This window comes from Ictalurus punctatus, chromosome 5 (genome assembly GCF_001660625.3).
Source record: "Ictalurus punctatus breed USDA103 chromosome 5, Coco_2.0, whole genome shotgun sequence".
Lineage (NCBI taxonomy): Eukaryota > Metazoa > Chordata > Actinopteri > Siluriformes > Ictaluridae > Ictalurus > Ictalurus punctatus.
In genome coordinates, this window is record NC_030420.2 from 33490753 (window position 1) to 33512728 (window position 21976).

Below are 21976 nucleotides of genomic sequence, written 5' to 3' on the forward strand. Positions count from 1 at the left end.
TAATCTAAAACCCCAGCTGAGTGTTAGATTGAACCCCACACAGACACATGCAGACTGCCCTGAACTGCTGTTTAAAAAGTCCTGCAGTCTGTGCATAAATGAGCAGCTTTTAGTGACATCTAGTGGCGTGGATTTTAAACTGCTTCATCTGGCTCACATGAGAATATATATAACAAAATGTATGAGTGTACAAGGGTAAAAGTTTGGAGAGTTTATTTAACACATTATTTCACTATTTCAACACATTCTATGTATATCCAATAAACTAACATTGTAACATAATATACACTTGTATACAAAAGTTTCAGCACCCCAGACAAATAGGTGATTTTTAAAAAAAAAATTATAAAATGAAGTAAACATAACCACTGAAGAAAAAAAAACTTTATATTTGATGAACTGAAAAAAAAGAGAAGAAAACAAACAGGAACTGTTGCATGCAAAAAAAAAAAAAAAAGAAAAGAAAAGAAAAAAGTTTGCACACCCTTCCAGTTGTAAAGTCTCAGAACTTAATGAACTTGTTAAGTCTTGCTTGGACCAGAGCCTTTGAGAGAGAGAGAGAGAGAGAGAGAGAGAGAGAGAGAGAGAGAGAGAGAGAGAGAGAGAGAGAGTTGCTTCAACTCTGTTCACTCCAATGGATCCATTTTATTCCTTATTACACATATATTGTAGGAATATTTTAGGAAGAGAGCATCCTTGTGCTACATATTTGTGTAAGCAAAAACATACAGGTGAAGGGTTTTAGGCATTGTTATTCTGTTGGCTATCACCTGTCTATATAATGTTTCAGCCCAGGTGATTTCTAAATTGATGGCAAAGGTAGAGGGGGAAACCATCCATTCGTCATCCTCTCTCTGATCGATCAGAGCATCCCCATGCAGCACAGCACACCATGGCGGACATGGTGTACACAAGGACAACACTGAGGAAACGACACAGACAAAAAAAACGCTTGACGTGCTTTTCAGTTTATTCGAAATTTATTTCTAAATCCGTTGCTGTAAATGAGTGCATAGCATAAGTCAAAAGACATCAAATATATATGATAATATGTGTATAAACGTGTGTTTTAAGTTGTTTTTCCATCGGAATATATTATCTATTCACGTATATTTTAATAAGTGCAGGGGTGCATGAAGAATTTTAAACATCAAGGTTAATTAAAATTTGCCTTTCACTTATTTGCAATGGACTTTCTAAGACAGCACTCTTAGCATCATGCTAGCCCATTGTGCAGTGAGTCGACAATCACTGATAGTCTCCCAACTCTTGTCCTGTCTGAAAGTCATAAAGATGACATTTAATGATTTCGCTTGACTAACTTACAAATTTAAGAATATTAAAATATAGATATGAATGAATAAATTCATTTAAAACAACAGCAACACGGTCTTTAACCATGACGTGTTAACAAGGCAGGTAACAGACCACACTAATCCTCAAATATTAATGGATTTTTTTTATATTATTTTTTAACATCATTGGTGTAACTATATGCACATAGTCTGTGTGTTATATAAATGTTTTAAATCAATGCATATATTGACTTCTAATGATCAAAAAATGCAAAGTTCTGTCTCTCTCTCTCTAACTCTATGGATTCAAATAGTCCGCCAAGTACTTCCGGGATCCATCTGAAGTCTCCACGAATCACGTGACGATCAAAGCGTCCTGAACTTCCACTGACGTAACAAAGACTCCTACTTGGACAGGTCAAGACTTGCCTTTTGGAAGCTTCGAAGGGAGCTGTGTGAAGTCAAGGTGACCTAAAAACAAAAAAACAAAAACAAAAACAGAGAGAACTCGCTGTATTTTGAGCAGAAAGGACATTTTCTGACAGTTATTTGCTCATTGGAGCAGTTAAGCGCGAGCACAAGCGCCTTATTTACTATTATTGTGATCTGCGCATGCGCAAAACACACCACAACCGTTTCCTGCGGTATTTGGATATTAATGTTCAAACAGCGCCATGTCTCATAGGTGAGTATCCTGCAGACTCACTTTAGCTTTCTCTGGACTTAAAATAATAATAATAATAATAATAATAATAATAATAATAATAATAATAATAATAATACAGTTTACTTTCTACAATATTTGTTTCCTCAATAGTAAACCCTGTCAGTGCACTATATCACATAATATGAAATACATAATGCATATAATTCATATCTGAAATCCGTTATCATTTTATTAGTAATAAAAATATAAAAACAGAAAAGTTCTTAGTTAGTTTTTCAAAGAAAAGGAAGGTTACACCACTTAAAATGTCTCCTATTACATGAAATGTCTCTTTAACTGTATATCTATATTGTAACTATACAGGGCTGTAACCATGATAAACATGTTAGTCAGGTCCACATTGCAGAAAGCTGTAATGTATCACTGTGTGTGTGTGTGTGTGTGTGTGTGTGTGTGTGTGGTGTGGTGTTCATGAGTCTTATGATCTCTCTAAACCTTCTGTTCACCTCCTCCCCCTAATTTAAAATCTGGATTGCACATGTCTCAGACGCATTCATTTCATCGGAATAAATCACGTGTGTGTCGTGCCGCTACAGGAAAATCAGCAGCAGCGGGGCGGGTGTGATGAAGCCGAGTTACTGTTGCTACCCCGAAGTGTTTTGCTCCTCTTATTGTACACAAATTTGCCAACAATTACAATTTGTAATTTATTAAAGAAGGACACAGCATACCTTTTTATATTTTTATCCATTTATAGTTACATTTACATGTTGTGAAACTTTGCTCAAACAATGATCACTTACGGTGTAGTAGTTATAAACAGTCGGCCCCTCACCAACCACTTTTTTTTTTCTCTCTTGCCCTGAAAACGACAGTTTTACAGAGTTACAGCTTCACGTCTGACTGTTACAAAGCACTCACACTGGAGACTCCTTCCATAAAAATGTAAAAGAAACATCTTCTCTCTCTCTCACACACACACACACACACACTCACCATTCCAATCATAATTTTAACATAATAAAAAGCTGAAAGTAATGCAAAACACTGGTATTAAAATTATTGGCACCCCAGAATTAATATCTGGAGAGAGAATAACAGCACTGAGCCTTTTTTGGGAGGGTAATGTCTAACAAAATTGAAGACAATATTACTTTAACCTCCTTGCAGAGGCAACCTTTTTTTTTTTAAATCAGTAAAACAAAGATTTTAACAAAACTCATATTTAATCTAAAACCCCAGCTGAGTGTTAGATTGAACCCCACACAGACATATGCAGACTGCCCTGAACTGCTGTTTAAGAAGTCCTGCAGTCTGTGCATAAATAAGCAGCTAGTAGTGACATCTAGTGGCGTGGACAGTAGTATAGTGTTATGGTGCAGCCACCGTTGGGTGGACAGGTGTGAGGTTTTCAGTTCAAGTAGGAGTAATAACACCTCATGTGAAACCACAAGGTTCAAAGAGTAACCTTCCAGGTCTCTGGATGCCACCACAGCTTTCTCAGCTGCTTCTACTGCACGTACACACGGGAAACTCTCTAGCGACTGGATCCAACTTTCCCGAGAATGAGCTGTCCAACCTGTCGCATATGCCATCTCTCTGAGCGGTGCTTCTAGACTGGAATAGTTTAGAATGAAAGTTCTGCGATACGAACACATGCCTAGGATAGATAGAACCCGTTTCCTCGTCCGAGGCTTGGGAATCTTCTGGATTGCAGATACTCATTCGGCTGAGATTTTCTTTCCCTTTGCAGAAATGTCATGCCTTAGAAATGTCACTTCTTGTTGTACATACTGTAATTCGGAGGGACTGGCTTTGTGTCCTTCTTTGGCGAGATTCTGCAACAAATTAATGGTGTCAGTTTCACACTGTGCCCTGGAGAACGTGGTGGAGGTGCTAAGCTGTCCTTTAGCATTTGGTTGTATATCGTTAGTGACTCTCAATACCCCTAACACGAGCGAGTGAAAGTGTAAGGACGTCCGTTAAATATGAATGCAAACCCAAACCGTCTTTATCAAGAGATGCACTGAAGAAACGCATTAGCTAAATCTACGACTGAGAACCATTCGCTATTCGCTGGCACTTGGCGTAATGTAGTGTGAGGATTTGGCACGTCTGGAGCTCTCTATTTTACTGCTGCATTAACCGCTTACAAATCTTCTACAAATCTCCATTCATCACGTGGTAGGGTTTGTTTTTTTGTTTTGTTTTTTTTTTGCTTCTTATGCTGGAAATATTGTAGTGCGCACTGACGAATCTGGGCAGGGAACAATGACCCCTGCTTTTAGTAGTGAGTTAAATACTGGCCTAATTCCCTCACTAGCTTCTGATTTAAGAGGGTATTGAGATTGTCCGGGCCTAAAGTCAGATTTGGCCGTGATCACGACTGGCGGTGCACTTCTAATCAGGCCTACGTCATGTTTCCCTTGGGCCCACAGCCTGAGAGGCACCTTGTTCAATCGTGGGTGTATCTCCAGGGGTGTGGGGCTTGTCCCAAGGTTCAGAAACATTCCCTTGTCATGACATATTACATCCAGGTTAACCTGTCAACAAACGAGCACAGGCTCTACGCTTGTTATGCATGGACCGTTGATAAACACAGAGCACTCTTTCTTTAACAAACGGAGTTCTCAAAGATGAGTCGTCAGTTACTGTTACTCCCTGAGGTGAGGAGATCAAATTTCAGTCTAAAACACACATGAAGTCCCTGCCCAGTAGATTGACTGGACATGAAGACAAAATTAGGAATTGGTAGGTTACTCTTTTCCCATTTTCATATTCAGAAACTAGCGGTTCAGAGGAACGTTCTAATACTGAATGTCCTGTTACACCCATGGAGTGCAGCGACCGTGAACTCATTTTCAGGGATTCGTTTAATTCGCAGTGTTTTATCACTGAATACGTCGCTCCTGAATCTACCAAGAATGTGCCACTTTGTCCATTAACTACAAGAGATATACATGGTAACTGTGTGAAAGGAGAGGCGTTATACTTTAAAAGGTTAAGGGTCATGACTGGTTCAGACATTTGTGAATTGTCAGTGTGACTAATGTTGGATGTGGGTGTGTGAATATACTCCTGTTCTTTGTGAGCTAACTTGATAGTTTGGGTGTCTGATGTCACCTCTTCTGTTCCCAGGTGCCTCACCCTTAATTATTATTATTATTATTATTATTATTATTCTTTATCTCAGTAAAATTTGCTTGTGGCTTCAATTTGCCAAATGCATCATGTACCGCTGATATGATGGAATGAGTCAATGGGGCATGCCACTTGATAATAATCCTGCGCCCCTCGCACTTCTTAATAAGTACTCTCTTTACTTATTTATTGCTCGAACCGGACTCTTTCCGTTAGCAAATATCTTTACCGTTATTATCTCTCTCTATATATTTACACCCGTTGGTATATATCTTAATTTTGAAGCTGTGATCTAAGAAACACCAATATCTCTGCCGTCGCAGAGGCAGAGTTCCTGATACTTCTTATAAGAAATCGCCTCCATGTAATACTGCTCTCAATGTAATACACGCATTTCTTATATCATTTTGACTCCCTTCCATAGAGACAGCAATACACAATGACTTCATAAAATTCTAATTCTAAATTCTCGATGACTCCTACCAGTCAGTGGTAAGGCTACATCGGTCTTTCACTATACACAACAAAGGGCAAACCGCCTTCGCATCAACACAGACTTCAGGGTGAAACTTTTCCAACTTTTCCACGAGCTTCCTCTGGTTTGCTTGTTGTCCAGAAAATCTGAAAGACTCGCGCAGCCCGGCCAATAGACGACAAATTGTCGTGTAAATTAGACAACACTCGCAGACTCGCCCTCTGAAGGTAAAAAAGGTTTATTACAGAAAGATGGTTGAGACAGGATATAATAAAGCAGGATAGAATAATGAGAGCGCTCTGAAGTGCTTGTGCTGAACCACTACTATATATATGAAACGCAGAGCATGACTCACTTCTGTGTACCGATAAGAAGCGGTTTGAGGCAGTTCAAACAGGCTTTGTTTTGTTTTTAATTTCATTTAAAACAACAGCAACACGGTCTTTAACCATGGCGTGTTAACAAGGCAGGTAACAGACCACACTAATCCTCAAATATTAATGGATTTTTTAATATTATTTTTTAACATCATTGGTGTAACTATATACACATAGTCTGTGTGTTATATAAATGTTTTAAATCAATGCATGTATTGACTACCAATGATCAAAAAACGCAAAGTTCTGTCTCTCTCTCTCTCTCTCTCTCTCTCTCTCTCTCTCTAACTCTATGGATTCAAATAGACCGCCAAGTACTTCCGGGATCCATCTGAAGTCTCCACGAATCACGTGACGATCAAAGCGTCCTGAACTTCCACTGACGTAACCAAGACTCCTACTTGGACAGGTCAAGACTTGCCTTTTGGAAGCTTCAAAGGGAGCTGTGTGAAGTCAACCTGACCAAAAAAAAACAGAAACAGAGAGAACTCGCTGTATTTTGAGCAGAAAGGACATTTTCTGACAGTTATTTGCTCATTGGAGCAGTTAAGCACGAGCACAAGCGCCTTATTTACTATTATTGTGATCTGCGCATGCGCAAAACACACCACAACCGTTTCCTGCGGTATTTGGATATTAATGTTCAAACAGCGCCATGTCTCATAGGTGAGTATCCTGCAGACTCACTTTAGCTTTCCCTGGACTTAAAATATATATATATATATATTTATATATAGTATACTTTCTAAAATATTTCCTCAATAGTAAACCCTGTCAGTGCACTATATCACATAATATGAAATATATAATGCATATAATTCATATCTGAAATCCGTTATCATTTTATTAGTAATAAAAATATAAAAACAGAAAAGTTCTTAGTTAGTTTTTCAAAGAAAAGGAAGGTTACACCACTTAAAATGTCTCCTATTACATGAAATGTCTCTTTAACTGTATATCTATATTGTAACTATACAGGGCTGTAACCATGATAAACATGTTAGTCAGGTCCACATTGCAGAAAGCTGTAATGTATCACAATGCCAGGGGTGTACTATATCAACTGCTAATTTTTACTTTAATATCATGCAGTAAACTCACCCTCCACTTTAATTTATGCGGTTATCCAATCAGCCAGTCGTGTCTCAGCAGCACAGTGCATGAAATCATACAGATAGAGGTCAAGAGCTTCGTTCACATCAAACATCAGAATGAAGAAAAAGTGTGATAGAAATGAGATGCTCATTATTGAATCGTATTATACGGTACATTATATCAGATTTACAAAAAAAATGAACGAACAAAATGTTTAAACCAAAATGAACATTCTGTTCTAGGAGCAAAGCGTTACGTACTGTAATTAATGAGGAAGTGTGCATTTAAACTTATCTTGTGTTTATATCGAGATACTAAAATTTACTAAAAATTTAACTAAAACACCCCACCACTATCTCCCCCAACACCCCACCACTATCTCCCCCCAACACCCCACCACTATCTCCCTCCAACACCCCACCACTATCTCCCTCCAACACCCCACCACTATCTCCCTCCAACACCCCACCACTATCTCCCCCAACACCCCACCACTATCTCCCCCCAACACCCCACCACTATCTCCCCCCAACACCCCACCACTATCTCCCCCCAACACCCCACCACTATCTCCCCCCAACACCCCACCACTATCTCCCTCCATCACCCCACCACTATCTCCCCCCAACACCCCACCACTATCTACCCCCAACACCCCACCACTATCTCCCCCCAACACCCCACCACTATCTCCCCCCAACACCCCACCACTATCTCCCCCCAACACCCCACCACTATCTCCCTCCAACACCTCACCACTATCTCCCCCCAACACCCCACCACTATCTCCCCCCAACACCCTACCACTATCTCCCCCCAACACCCCACCACTATCTCCCTCCAACACCCCACCACTATCTCCCTCCAACACCCCACCACTATCTCCCCCCAACACCCCACCACTATCTCCCTCCAACACCCCACCACTATCTCCCCCCAACACCCCACCACTATCTCCCCCAACACCCCACCACTATCTCCCCCCAACACCCCACCACTATCTCCCCCCAACACCCTACCACTATCTCCCCCCAACACCCCACCACTATCTCCCCCCAACACCCCACCACTATCTCCCCCCAACACCCCACCACTATCTCCCCCCAACCCCCCACCACTATCTCCCTCCATCACCCCACCACTATCTCCCTCCAACACCCCACCACTATCTCCCTCCAACAACCCACCACTATCTCCCTCCAACACCCCACCACTATCTCCCCCCAACACCCCACCACTATCTCCCCCCAACACCCCACCACTATCTCCCCCCAACCCCCCACCACTATCTCCCCCCAACACCCCACCACTATCTCCCCCAACACCCCACCATTATCTCCCTCCAACACCCCACCACTATCTCCCCCAACACCCCACCACTATCTCCCCCCAACACCCCACCACTATCTACCCCCAACCCCCCACCACTATCTCCCCCCAACACCCTACCACTATCTCCCTCCAAAACCCCACCACTGTCTCCCCCCAACACCCCACCACTATCTCCCTCCAAAACCCCACCACTATCTCCCCCCAACACCCCACCACTATCTCCCTCCAACACCCCACCACTATCTCCCTCCAACACCCCACCACTATCTCCCTCCAACACCCCACCACTATCTCCCCCCAACACCCCACCACTATCTCTCCCCAACACCCCACCACTATCTCCCTCCAACACCCCACCACTATCTCCCCCCAACACCCCACCACTATCTCCCTCCAACACCCCACCACTATCTCCCCCTAACACCCCACCACTATCTCCCCCCAACACCCCACCACTATCTCCCTCCAACACCCCACCACTATCTCCCCCCAACACCCCACCACTATCTCCCTCCAACACCCCACCACTATCTCCCCCCAACACCCCACCACTATCTCCCCCCAACACCCCACCACTATCTCCCTCCAACACCCCACCACTATCTCCCCCCAACACCCCACCACTATCTCCCCCCAACACCCTACCACTATCTCCCCCCAACACCCCACCACTATCTCCCCCCAACACCCCACCACTATCTCCCTCCAACACCCCACCACTATCTCCCCCCATCACCCCACCACTATCTCCCCCCAACACCCCACCACTATCTCCCCCAACACCCCACCACTATCTCCCCCCAACCCCCCACCACTATCTCCCTCCATCACCCCACCACTATCTCCCCCCAACACCCCACCACTATCTCCCCCAACACCCCACCACTATCTCCCTCCAACGCCCCACCACTATCTCCCTCCATCACCCCACCACTATCTCCCCCCAACACCCCACCACTATCTCCCTCCAACACCCCACCACTATCTCCCTCCAACACCCCACCACTATCTCCCCCGAACACCCCACCACTATCTCCCTCCAACACCCCACCACTATCTCCCTCCAACACCCCACCACTATCTCCCTCCAACACCCCACCACTATCTCCCCCCAACACCCCACCACTATCTCCCCCCAACACCCCACCACTATCTCCCTCCAACACCCCACCACTATCTCCCCCCAACACCCCACCACTATCTCCCCCCAACACCCCACCACTATCTCCATCCAACACCCCACCACTATCTCCCTCCAACACCCCACCACTATCTCCCTCCAACACCCCACCACTATCTCCCCCCATCACCCCACCACTATCTCCCCCCAACACCCCACCACTATCTCCCCCCAACACCCCACCACTATCTCCCCCCAACACCCCACCACTATCTCCCTCCAACACCCCACCACTATCTCCCTCCAACACCCCACCACTATCTCCCTCCAACACCCCACCACTATCTCCCCCCAACACCCCACCACTATCTCCCCCCAACACCCCACCACTATCTCCCTCCAACACCCCACCACTATCTCCCCCCAACACCCCACCACTATCTCCCCAACACCCCACCACTATCTCCCCAACACCCCACCACTATCTCCCCCCAACACCCCACCACTATCTCCCCAACACCCCACCACTATCTCCCCAACACCCCACCACTATCTCCCCCCAACACCCCACCACTATCTCCCCCCAACACCCCACCACTATCTCCCCCCAACCCCCCACCACTATCTCCCCCAACACCCCACCACTATCTCTGATTATGTTTTGGACGTAATCATATAAACTCAGTGTTACTACAAACTTTTCAGTCTCTACAATACATTTATTAATAAAGTTTTAAAACTTTTTCCATGTGTTTATTTAGCAAACGTTTTGATGTCCACTTGTTGTAACGAATGTTGTATACTTAAGTGCACTCGTGTATTGCAGCAGCTGTAACAAACTCTGGACTGAAGCTCATGAGGAACTCGGCGATCTTCTGAGCCAGGAGCTTCCATCCGAGCCCTTACGGCCCGAGAGAGACCGCGCGGTGTTCTTCCAGCGCCTCGTCACCCTGTACGTGCGCTACGTCAGAATCTTCAGGCAGCTGGAGGAGGTCTACGATCAGAACATCCACCCGCAGAAGAGGAGGCTGATCCGGGTCGTGCTAGATGGCGTGATGGGACGCGTGATTGAGCTGAAGAACGAGATGGTGGAGAAGGAGTACTCCGAGTACCATTACATGGACGATATCATCCAGGATTTGAAACTGACGCCTGTGCGTTTGTAGTCCCGGTTATGACCCCGTTGGAAAATTGGGTTGCAATTCGAATGTTCGCAGTTCATCGTTTATCTTTTACAATCCCCAGTTCCAAAAAAGTTGGGACGCCGTGTAAAATGTTAATAAAAACAGCATGCAATGATTTGCAAATCTCATGAACCCATATGTTGTTCACAATAGAACACAGAAAATAAGAAATGTACCGTTTTAAGAAAAAAATAAGGTCTTTGGAATTGGGGTCATATTATGTATGTATAAAATTTCAGTAACGCCGATTTGCTTCGTACTCATTCGGCCGTAAATTACCAAGCACGTTCATGCCACGTTTACATTAACCACACCCACAAAACTCCATAAATAGCAAAGCGCTCTCTCAGCAGAAACGTCCAGTAATGCAGCTCAGCCATCGCAGCGTGTCGGCCAACACAGGCACACACTAACTCTCCCTCCTTTTATAGGGTGCCATTAGTTTTTCCTGATTAAACGCCAAGACTTATTTATCTTAATCTATGGATTGTTTTTGAATGACTTTCTATCAGCTATCACTCGAGGTTCACATTAGTAAGTCCCAACTTATCCCCCCCCCCACTGCAAATGGTTTCGGTTTGTTCGTTTCCATTGTCATGATTTTTTTTTTAACCGTGTCATTCTCTGTCTTTGTTTGTAGGAGGATCTTGAGATTCCAATCCCGAAGTACTTCATTACCGAACGGCGTAAAGAGCTGCAGGAGCGAGCCGCGGTTCTCTCCAGCTTACTGGACCAAAATGGATCGGTGGAGAAAGCACAAGTGTGTGGAAAGTATGCTCTTTTTCTTTTTTTAATCACATGGTCGTGCTGATTCTAAACCCCTCGCATTTCTCTTAGCCTACTGAAGTGCGCGTCCTGAGTCAGGAGGAGGCCATCAGGATCATTCAGGTGTCGGAGAGGGCGCGGCAGGGTCGCCTGAGGGCCGGCATCATGCGGGAGATCCATAAGGATGCGGAGAGATGGAGCAAGACTAAAGCCATGGATCTCGGCGAAGCTACCGTGAACCAGGCTGCTATTCGAATCCAGAAGGTGATGTAACTGAGCTACAAGTCTCACTCAGCATTTGTACATCTGTTTTAATTTAAAAAAAAATAAAAATCTGGTTGTGAGAGGATTTAAAGAACTGCATGGATACAGAGTAAATAAAAAGCTGGAATTTCTTCATCTCCGTCTCTGTAGGTGTGGAAAGGTTACATACAGAGGAAAAGGATGAAGCAGGAGCGTGAAGAGGAGATGATTATGCTGGGCATGGTGAGCTGAACGTCTGTCGTTTCTCAGAGCTGCACGTCTTTATTTATTTTTATTGAACCCTTTCATGCAAAACTGAGAGTACATTTAAAGCTGTTTTTAGGGAAAGATAAGATCCCAAATCACTTACGACCATTACGTCCTTTAAAACGAATCATTATCGTGACAATTTTACCGTTTACCATCATAAATCAAAAGAAAATGTGCCGGCCTTAGCCTTTTTTTTTTAAACAATTATTTATTTTATTTATTTATTCATCTCTGAAATTAACTGCGTCATGCAACAGTCCTAAATTTTGCTATATTTTGTGCAAAAATGATAGTTTTTAAGTAATTCTGGTCATAAATATTTTAGGCCTGAATGTTAACTTTTTTTTTAATTTTTTAATTTTTTTTTAATAAACACACTGGAAGATTTTTTTTATTTCAGGTATTTTTATGGTATTCCTGCAATCTATTTATTTCTTTTTCTTCCATTGAGTGATATTTAGGAAAAATAAAGTTATATTTGACATGCAATTTTAAGTAATAAAGTATCTAAATAATCTAAATAGCGTTTTAAAAAATATATATATATTTACATGAATTGGTTATAAAAAAAACAACAAATTATATTATTTGATATAAGAAATGTTAAATATGGTAATTACATATTTACATACTGATGAGGTTCTGTTTGTTTGTTTGTTAGTTTTTGTTATTCTAATATAAATGTCCAGTAGAGGTCGCTGTGACCCTGTGTAGTGAGGATGTCTGGTTTCTGGTGTCTCTGTTCTCTCTGTAGTCGGTGAAATCCAGTCTGGGTCCGCCGTACCCCGCTGTAGTCCTCGCTGAAGACAAGGAAAAAGCCGTGAGGAAGAAGAAGCAGGAGGAGCACGAGGAGGATTATCAGAAAGCTCTGATCTCCATCTACATGAACCTGCGCGAGACCGAGGGTCCTGACATGACGGAGACGATGAAGGATCAGATCAGACAATGGTTCACCGAGTACCAGTGAGTGATTAGATCACACAAAGACATTCACATACATGCACCTACCCTACGTGTGTGTGTGTGTGTGTGTAATATGTTGTTATGGACTCTACATTTCTCAGGTCGCTATATCTAAAGCTTTATTTTTTGTGCAGTGATGCCACGGGTTCCTTTCCCGAATATCCGGACGAGGAAGAGGGCGGCTCGGCTTGTATTTTCACTAATAAAACACCTGAGCAGGTAAATCGGAAATTTACAAACCTTCCGATAGTAGTGTTAGTATACACGATATAATGCAGTTATTAACACATCTGAGCCTAATAAACATGTTATTAAGCATATGCATTAAAGTATGCATTAATATCAGGGGTGTAATAATTCGGCGATCTGGACCGATGCGCCGGTTTACAGTGCATCCGGAAAGTATTCACAGCGCTTCACTTGTTCCACATGTTGTTATGTTACAGCCTTATTCCAAAATGGATTCTATTCATTATTTTCCTCAAAATTCTACAAACAATACCCCATAATGACAACGTGAAAGAAGTTTGTTTGAAATCTTTGCAAATTTATTAAAGATAAAAAACAAAAAAAGCACAGGTACATAAGTATTCACACCCTTTGCTCAGTACTTTGTTGAAGCAGCTTTGGCACCGATTACAGCCTCAAGTCTTTTTGAGAATGATGCTACAAGCTTGGCACACCTATTTTTGGGCAGTTTCTCCCAGTCTTCTGTGCAGGACCTCTCAAGCTCCATCAGGTTGGATGGGGAGCGTCGGTGCACAGACATTTTCAGATCTCTCCAGAGATGTTCAATCGGGTTATGGTCGTTGTCCTGTTGGAAGATAAACCTTCGCCCCAGTCTGAGGTCCAGAGCGCTCTGGAGCAGGTTTTCATCAAGGATGTCTCTGTACATTGCTGCATTCATCTTTCCCTCGATCCTGACTAGTCTCCCAGTTCCTGCCGCTGAAGAACATCCCCACAGCATGATGCTGCCACCACCATGCTTCACTGTAGGGATGGTATTGGCCAGGTGATGAGTGGTGCCTGGTTTCCTCCAGACATGACGCTTGCCATTCAAGCCAAAGAGTTCAATCTTTGTTTCATCAAACCAGAGAATTTTGTTCTCATGGTCTGAGAGTCCTCCAGACGGGCTGTCATGTGCCTTTTACTGAGGAGTGGCTTCCGTCTGGCCACTCTACCATATAGGCCTGATTGGTGGAGTGCTGCAGAGATGGTTGTTCTTCCTCTCTCCACAGAGACACGCTGGAGCTCTGTCAGAGTGACCATCGGGTTTTTGGTCACCTCCCTGACTAAGGCCCCTCTCCCCCGATCGCTCAGTTTGGCCGGGCGGCCAGCTCTAGGAAGAGTCCTGCTGGTTCCAAACTTCTTCCATTTACGGATGATGGAGGTCACTGTGCTCACTGGGACCTTCAGTGCTGCAGAAATGTTTCTGTACCCTTCCCCAGATCTGTGCCTCGATACAACCCTGTCTCGGAGGTCTACAGACAGTTCCTTGGACTTCATGGCTTGGTTTGTGCTCTGACATGCAGTGTTAACTGTGGGACCTTATATAGACAGGTGTGTGCCTTTCCAAATCATGTCCAATCAACTGAATTGACCACAGGTGGACTCCAGTCGAGTTGTAGAAACATCTGAAGGATGATCAGTGGAAACAGGACGCACCCGAGCTCAATTTTGAGTGTCATGACAAAGGGTGTGAATACTTATGTACGTGTGCTTTTTTTGTTTTTTATTTTTAATAAATTTGCAAAGATTTCAAACAAACTTCTTTCACGTTGTCATCATGGGGTATTGTTTGTAGAATTTTGAGGAAAATAATGAATAGAATCCATTTTGGAATAAGGTTGTAACATGACAACATGTGGAACAAGTGAAGCGCTGTGAATACTTTCCGGATGCACGGTAAAAGGCAACGATTGAAATGAATCGATGCAACAGTTCATAAATGAAATATAATGGGTTATAATCAATTACAAGTTGAATATAAAACAAAGCTGGTCACTTGTCAATCCGAGGCTGATAACCTCAATCATATTGTATTGCATCAAGTTCAGTGGCATCTTCAAATATCCAGCTGTTGCCTTGAGAATCGAATCGCATCGTGTCGGATTCAGTGGTATCACCGTAAAGGATGAACTGTTGCGTTATGATTCGTATCGTAGCAGATTCGGCGGTACTGTCAAATATCGAATCGTTTCCTTATGGATTGAATCGCATCGTAGCAGATTCGGCGGTGTTGTCGAATATCGAATCGTTTCTTTATGGATTGAATCGCATTGTAGCAGATTCGGCGGTGTTGTCGAATATCGAATCGTTTCTTTATGGATTGAATCGCATTGTAGCAGATTCGGCGGTGTTGTCGAATATCGAATCGTTTCTTTATGGATTGAATCGCATTGTAGCAGATTCGGCGGTGTTGTCGAATATCGAATCGTTTCTTTATGGATTGAATCGCATTGTAGCAGATTCGGCGGTGTTGTCGAATATCGAATCGTTTCCTTATGAATTGAATCGCATCGTAGCAGATTCGGCGGTGTTGTCGAATATCGAATCGTTTCCTCATGAATTGAATCGTATCGTAGCAGATTCGGCGGTGTTGTCGAATATCGAATCGTTTCCTCATGAATTGAATCGCATCGTAGCAGATTTGGCGGTGTTGTTGAATATCGAATCGTTTCTTTATGGATTGAATCGCATTGTAGCAGATTCGGCGGTGTTGTCGAATATCGAATCGTTTCCTTATGAATTGAATCGCATCGTAGCAGATTCGGTGGTATTGTCGAATATCGAATCGTTTCCTCATGAATTGAATCGTATCGTAGCAGATTCGGCGGTATTGTCGAATATCGAATCGTTTCCTCATGAATTGAATCGTATCGTAGCAGATTCGGCGGTGTTGTCGAATATCGAATCGTTTCCTCATGAATTGAATCGTATCGTAGCAGATTTGCCGGTGTTGTCGAATATCGAATCGTTTCTTTATGGATTGAATCGTATCGTAGCAGATTCCGCGGTGTTGTCGAATATCGAATCGTTTCCTCAGGAATCGAATTTGTAGCGTATCGTTTTGTATCAGGTTCAATTATATCTTTAAATATTAAACCACTGCCTTCGTATCGTATTATGTCAGATCCGGTGTTATAGTCAAATATCGAATCATTGACTCACGAATCAAGATTGTGTCACATTGCGTCAGATCCAGTGCTATCAGATCATATTTACATATCATATGTATTAATTTATATGCTTTAATACTGTACCGTATATATGTTACACAATATATAGTACCACTAAAGCATCTCCATGTCAAAAAAACGTTATCATTAAGGTATAAAACACTGTGTGTCGTGCCGTTATAGTAAAATAATCAACGGCCGAGTGGTGTGATGAAGCGGCGTTACTCTTACCACCCGGAAGCTGATTGTCTTCCTGTAACAGCTCGTCTCCGAGCGTTTTTATTCCTTTCATAATACTACAACATGTCTCAAACTGATTCATTTATTCATTAAAGAACAACACGTCATGCTTATTTATTTATTTGTTTGTTTGTTTATTTATTTATTCTTATCTGGTTGTAGTTAGGTATAACGTTGTGGATTGTCTGCAAAACTTGTTCCTGTCCTCACTTGCGTTATAGCAGCTATAAATGTTCTACGATGTTGTCTGACTGTTTTGTGAAACCGAATGCAGCTGATGGAAGAGCTGGCAGCTAAAGGAGCGGAGGAAATGCAGAAAGGCAAAGGGACAAAGGTGACCGGGAAAGAAGAGGAGGTACGCACGATCTGATCATCTCAGCATCACAGACAGTCTCCCCGTCACGTTATAGCTTCACGTGATGCTCGGAATAGTGCACTGTAGAGCGCGTAGAGTGTAGCTTGTGATATTTATTGGCCCGTTTACAGGAAAAGGAACCTGGCCTGAAGCTGCTGCCGTCCGAGTTTCTGTCCGAGCTACAGACGGGCCACAAGACGTTCACAGGTGAGTCGGGCGTGTTCACGTGTACCCGCTTCGTAGCTCGCAAGCACACTGGCGTATAAAGACAATCTGTCTGTAGACCTGAGACTACTGATGCATTATTAAAGCCAAATTTACAGCATTTCGTTACCCGAGACGTCTCCGCAGTCCTGTATTTAAATCTCGCCGTTTATTATATCGGTCCATCAACTAAGCTTGAACTACGTTCTCACACACAGAGGTCTGGCGAAACCGCGACGAGTCGAAGAACTTCAGCCAAAGACACGAAGCAGAGCTCATCAAAGAGGAGAAGAGGAAAGAGCTCGAGGCGGAAATAAGACTGCAGGTCGAATGAAAACGTGCTTGTTGTGTTTTTGTGTGTGTTTTTTTTCCCCCCTAATGTGGCCCCGATGCTTACATTTTAAGACCCAAATCTTAAGCAGGACCCTGGCGGAAAAAACTTCCTGACGCGCCTTTTTACGCTCGTGTGTTCAGGTGGACGAGCTGATGAGGCAGGAGCTCGCTAGTTGGAAGTTATCCGTGGAAGGAAAAAAAGGCGGGAAGGCCAAGCCTGCAGGAAAGGTTCTGATCGTCTAATACACCTCGTTCTGTCGATCCGCGTTCGCTGATTGGTTAAACGTGTCCGTTTTACTTTACACGCAGAAGAAGAAGCCACCAAAGGCTGAGAAGAAGAAAAAGAAAGAGCGAGACCTTACGGCCGACAGGTGACTTGGTTCTCTGTGTTTTTAAAAATGCGTTTGACGTAAGAGAATAAAACACGCGGTGGCATTCTGCTGTTATTTAGTAAAGGATGGCACGTGTTTGTACTTTTTATCCATTTGTTGCTACATTTAATGTTGCTCGTTCCTGTACAGCAGCTCTAAACGTTCTGTCCATACTCTCTCTTCTGTCCTGAAGATGTCGGGATGAACCGTACGAACGATTTACGAAGGTTTTGTAATCTGTCTGTGCGGGTGCGTCTGCCGCACACGTCCCCGCGAACGAGCTGTTACTATGGAAACGATATCGTTTCAGAACGGGCGCATTAATACAAACCTGTGGTTTGCAGAATCCGGAATTCACCGGTGTAAAGTAAAGTATATTTGATTTTTTTTTGAATTCTCTCACCAGGAGCGTGGAGTCGCTGTATGAAGAGCTGGCGGTGGAGGGCCTGCTGAAACCATCCACTAACGTGAGGCTACACGACTTCATAGGTACGGACGTTTTAACGTCCGGGTTGTGTTAGCGTCGGGTGCGTCGTTTAAGACGTGACTAGGAGAGTTCATCATGATGTTCGCGCCACCATTTAACAGCTATCTGTGTACTGTCTACACTTTTGGGAAACTCAGTCCTAGTTGGTCATAAAGCGCTTATCAATGCCTCTAAAATCTCCGATTACAGGAGACTACAGCTATCTCGGTACGACCCTGAGGCAGACCGACATCGAACCCATGCCCTCGTTATCGGACGTGCGCCAAGTCGTATGTCTTTGTGCCGTCTTACCGCTGGGTACGCAGTTCAGTCCGTGTATTTTGAGCTAAATGAAAGAAAATCTCTCTCTCGATCTCTCTCGTGTTCTCACTCGGTCTTTTTTGCTCGGCTGAAGGTTCCCAGGTGATCCATGAGAAAGCCCCTCTGGTAAAGTCCATACTCCTGGTGGGGCCTTCAGGAGTGGGGAAGAAGATGCTAGTCCATGCTATCTGTCAGGAGACGGGAGCTAACCTGTTTGACCTTTCCCCTTTGAACCTGGTGGGGAAGTATCCAGGGAAGAGTGGGCTCCAGATGATGCTGCACATGGTGTTTAAGGTGAAGCTACCGTGTCTTAGATAAGATATGTGGTCTTAGAAGATCGATGGAGAGTTTTGCATCTCTTTCACTTCTTTAATCACTCTAACTGCCACGCAAACGCAGACGTCCTCGCCACCAGAGTTACGCCAGTCTTTATTCCATTTCCACACCAAGCTATGCTAGTTAGTTAGCCGATACTAGCTAGGACCGGTAAGAGCGTCGTAAAAAAAAAGACTTATTGTTGATCCCAAGTGTTTGAAGCTAATAAAGGACTTCCATAATAAGCAGAATTGAGAATTGAAATGATTTTGGGAATTCCATGTCCTCTCCAGGTTGCCAGATTGATGCAGCCGTCTGTGGTATGGATCGGAGACGCTGAAAAAATGTTTTATAAGAAAATACCAAAGGAGGAGAAAGCGGTAATTTGCTCAAAATGTTATCCTTAAATTAAATCAATCTACAGTATATTAACACCTAGATGGAAGTGTTTTGAAGTTTCAACACGTCGCTTGCTTGCATTTATTTATTTATTTTTACTTGCAGTTAGATCCAAAGCGGCTAAAGAAAGATCTGCCCAAAATCCTTAAAACTCTCAAAGGTGAAGACCGTATCCTTATCGTAGGGACGACAAACAGTCCTCTCAACGCAGACCTAAAGTCTCTGTGTAAGCTTTACAGCAAGATCATCCTCATACCACGGCCGGACTACGCCTCGCGATTCGGTATGTGATCCAAACCGTATCGACTCGGGAGTATAAATATATTCCTGGACGCATCATGATCATGCTAATTTAGTACCGTTAAGAAGACACAGAAGAAATCCAGTAGCAGAAATAAGTTTTACTTTGTAAGACGTGAAAAACGCATACGATGAACGTCAAATTATATTTTTAAAAGAAGATTCAGGGGCGGATTCGGGGATTCGGGGGGGGGTTGGTTTGAGACAGTCATGAATTAAGCATTCTGTTGTTTTTTTTTTAGAAAAACATAATTAATTAGCGAAAAATAAAACTAAAAATCTAGCGTTTTGCGGGACTGGGGGGGATTGCCGACCTGTGCCTAATGGTAAAGTCCGCCCCTCTTTCTATCGATTTATTTATGTACAAGAACCACAATAATTCTCAGATTATCAGTAGAGAAAAGTCAAAATATAGCACACAGCAATCAGTGTCGGTGCGGTGTGATGAAGCAGAGTTATAACGGCACATCTCGGAGTGTTTTATTTCTCTTACACCACAGCAATTTACCAACGTTTACGATTCTCACGCGATATCGTACTTTCTGTCCATTTCTAGTTACGTTTAATGTTTTGGAACGTCGGTGAAACCAGTTCGTTCCTGTTCTCGCTCACGTTCCAGCAGCTATAATTCCGTCGTTCCTCATCAGCACGCTCTGTTTTCTCTCTCTTCAAATAAATACGATTTAAAAAACAAAAAACAAAAACGTGGCTCGAAGAAGCGTGAACCCGTACGGCTTTACCTCCGCCTGTTACGGAGCACCGAGACTGGAGACTCCTTCTGTGAACGTTACATAAACATCTCTGAAACGTATCAAAGAAATGTATCTAATCCATTTACGCGGCGCCGTGTCGTACGAGTCTCTGTGAATGAGGTGTAGCTATTGCTATAGAAACAATAACGTATCGATTTAATATAAACCTGCACTACCTTCAGAGCTGCTCTTATAGGCAGTTAATCAGCACCTTCTGACCAATCAGAATCCAGGATTCGACAGTGCCGTGGTGTAAATAATAAGGTTTGAATAAAAGCGTGTGTTTTCCTGTAGTCTTGTGGAAGGAGCTGATCCGGCGGAACGGCGGCGTTGTGACCAGCGCCCTGGACCTCAGCTCCCTGGTGAAGATCTCAGACGGATACACGCCGGGTCACATGGTGCGCGTGGTGAAGGGGATCCTGACGGAGCGGCGCATTCAGCAGCTCTCTAAACGCCCGCTGACCGCCGCCGAGTTCGTCTCGCCTCTCGCCAAGATCGACCCCGTGTTCCAGGACGAAGAGGAAGCCCTCAAAGTAATGCCGTGATGGATGGATGGATGGATGGATATATGAGTGGCCAGTTTATTAGGAATACTGATGTAGTAACAACACAAACCCCCGGCTCTGTGTGAAAGAAAGAGGCAGAGATAGAATAAATCATTTTTTAAATATCAGAATATACAATATACTGTATTTCACAGTCTCCAGAGACCAGAGAAACCCGGCGCAAGGCGTTAAAATAACACCAGATCCCGGTGGCGCGCTCGGACGTTCAGCGTTTTGTAGCTCGGACGCCTGATGTGTTTGTTTGTTTGTTTGTTTGTTTCCACAGAGCTGGTACGCGAATACTCCTCTGGGTAAGAAGAGAGCGAGGGTGGCTTTAGGGCTGGACGCAGAGGAAGACGAGGCAGCTGAAGGAGGCAAAGACGACAAGAAGAAAGGAAAGAAGTGACTCGGACGTAGACTCGACCCACGCCTGTATCGCATTCCACGAACAATAAAACAGTGCGGTGCAAAAATAAAACGCGTCTTTAGAGTCACGTTTCTCTGGAGTCAGGGTGTGAAACGTGAAGTTTGTGCAGAAATGAGTGCGTCGGCATTCCAGAGATGTTTTCTGAGATGTCCATTAGAATTATTAGACCAAAAGGAAATCCTTTAGTAAGAGAACTAACAAGCGATGGGAAATATCCTAAGAATGTTATGTTTTTTTTGCCATTTTTCCCTTATAGAAAAACCCATTCGCAAGGAACTTGGGCAGGAGCATTCGGAAGACGCCCTCGTTCAGGGTGACTTACGTTTATCTTATTTCGTATCTGAGCAGTTAATAGTCTTGCCCAAGGGCCCAGCGGTGTCAGCTCGGTCCTGCTGGGATCCGAACTCACGACCGTCCAGTCAGACGTCCACCGTCTTAACCACCGAGCCACCGCCACCGATGAACGTAACTATATGCGGATAAAAAGTACAACATGTTTTTAACAGGAATTAAACATTTCAGGACGCGCCCGCGCGTGTGTGTGTGTGTGTGTGTGTGTTGGGGTGTTTCAACCGTAACGCTTTACAATAACGGTGCATGGATAATCATGCACTAATTAAAACCTGAACTAATCCTTATTTAAATATGATCTAACCACGGCGTGCACCAATCGCCAACTAATCACGAGCTAAGCTTTACGATGCGAGTCTTATGAATTGGTGCGTCGGTAACGACCGCCTTAAGGTTATCTCTACATTAGTCGGTGATTAGTACACGCCTTCACTCATCGCTAATGCGTGTTTTAGCATCCCGCCTGAGGCAATGCGCGGAGAGCGATGTGC

General features: G+C 43.8%; 1 protein-coding gene across 3 annotated transcripts; it reads left to right on the forward strand.

The window, feature by feature from the left end:
- Positions 1-1608: 1608 nt before the first annotated feature.
- Positions 1609-21355, forward strand: zgc:153738 (uncharacterized protein LOC558115 homolog). Of its 3 annotated transcripts, none has more exons than XM_017468518.3 (20): positions 1609-1980; positions 6262-6621; positions 10329-10656; positions 11327-11446; positions 11524-11715; positions 11866-11937; positions 12719-12927; positions 13062-13146; positions 16621-16701; positions 16833-16908; positions 17124-17230; positions 17380-17466; positions 17548-17609; positions 18016-18098; positions 18286-18393; positions 18491-18690; positions 19005-19091; positions 19216-19393; positions 20457-20695; positions 20994-21352. In XM_017468518.3, the coding sequence occupies exons 2-20, from the start codon at positions 6611-6613 to the stop codon at positions 21111-21113; spliced, it is 2445 nt and encodes an 814-aa protein (XP_017324007.1). In that variant the 5' UTR covers positions 1609-1980; positions 6262-6610; the 3' UTR covers positions 21114-21352. The 3 variants fall into 3 exon arrangements, with proteins under 3 accessions (XP_017324007.1, XP_053536450.1, XP_017324006.1); XM_053680475.1 differs by lacking the exon at positions 1609-1980 and adding an exon at positions 5612-5805 and having other exon boundaries at positions 10332-10656; positions 20994-21355; XM_017468517.3 differs by lacking the exon at positions 1609-1980 and adding an exon at positions 5612-5805.
- Positions 21356-21976: the final 621 nt, after the last annotated feature.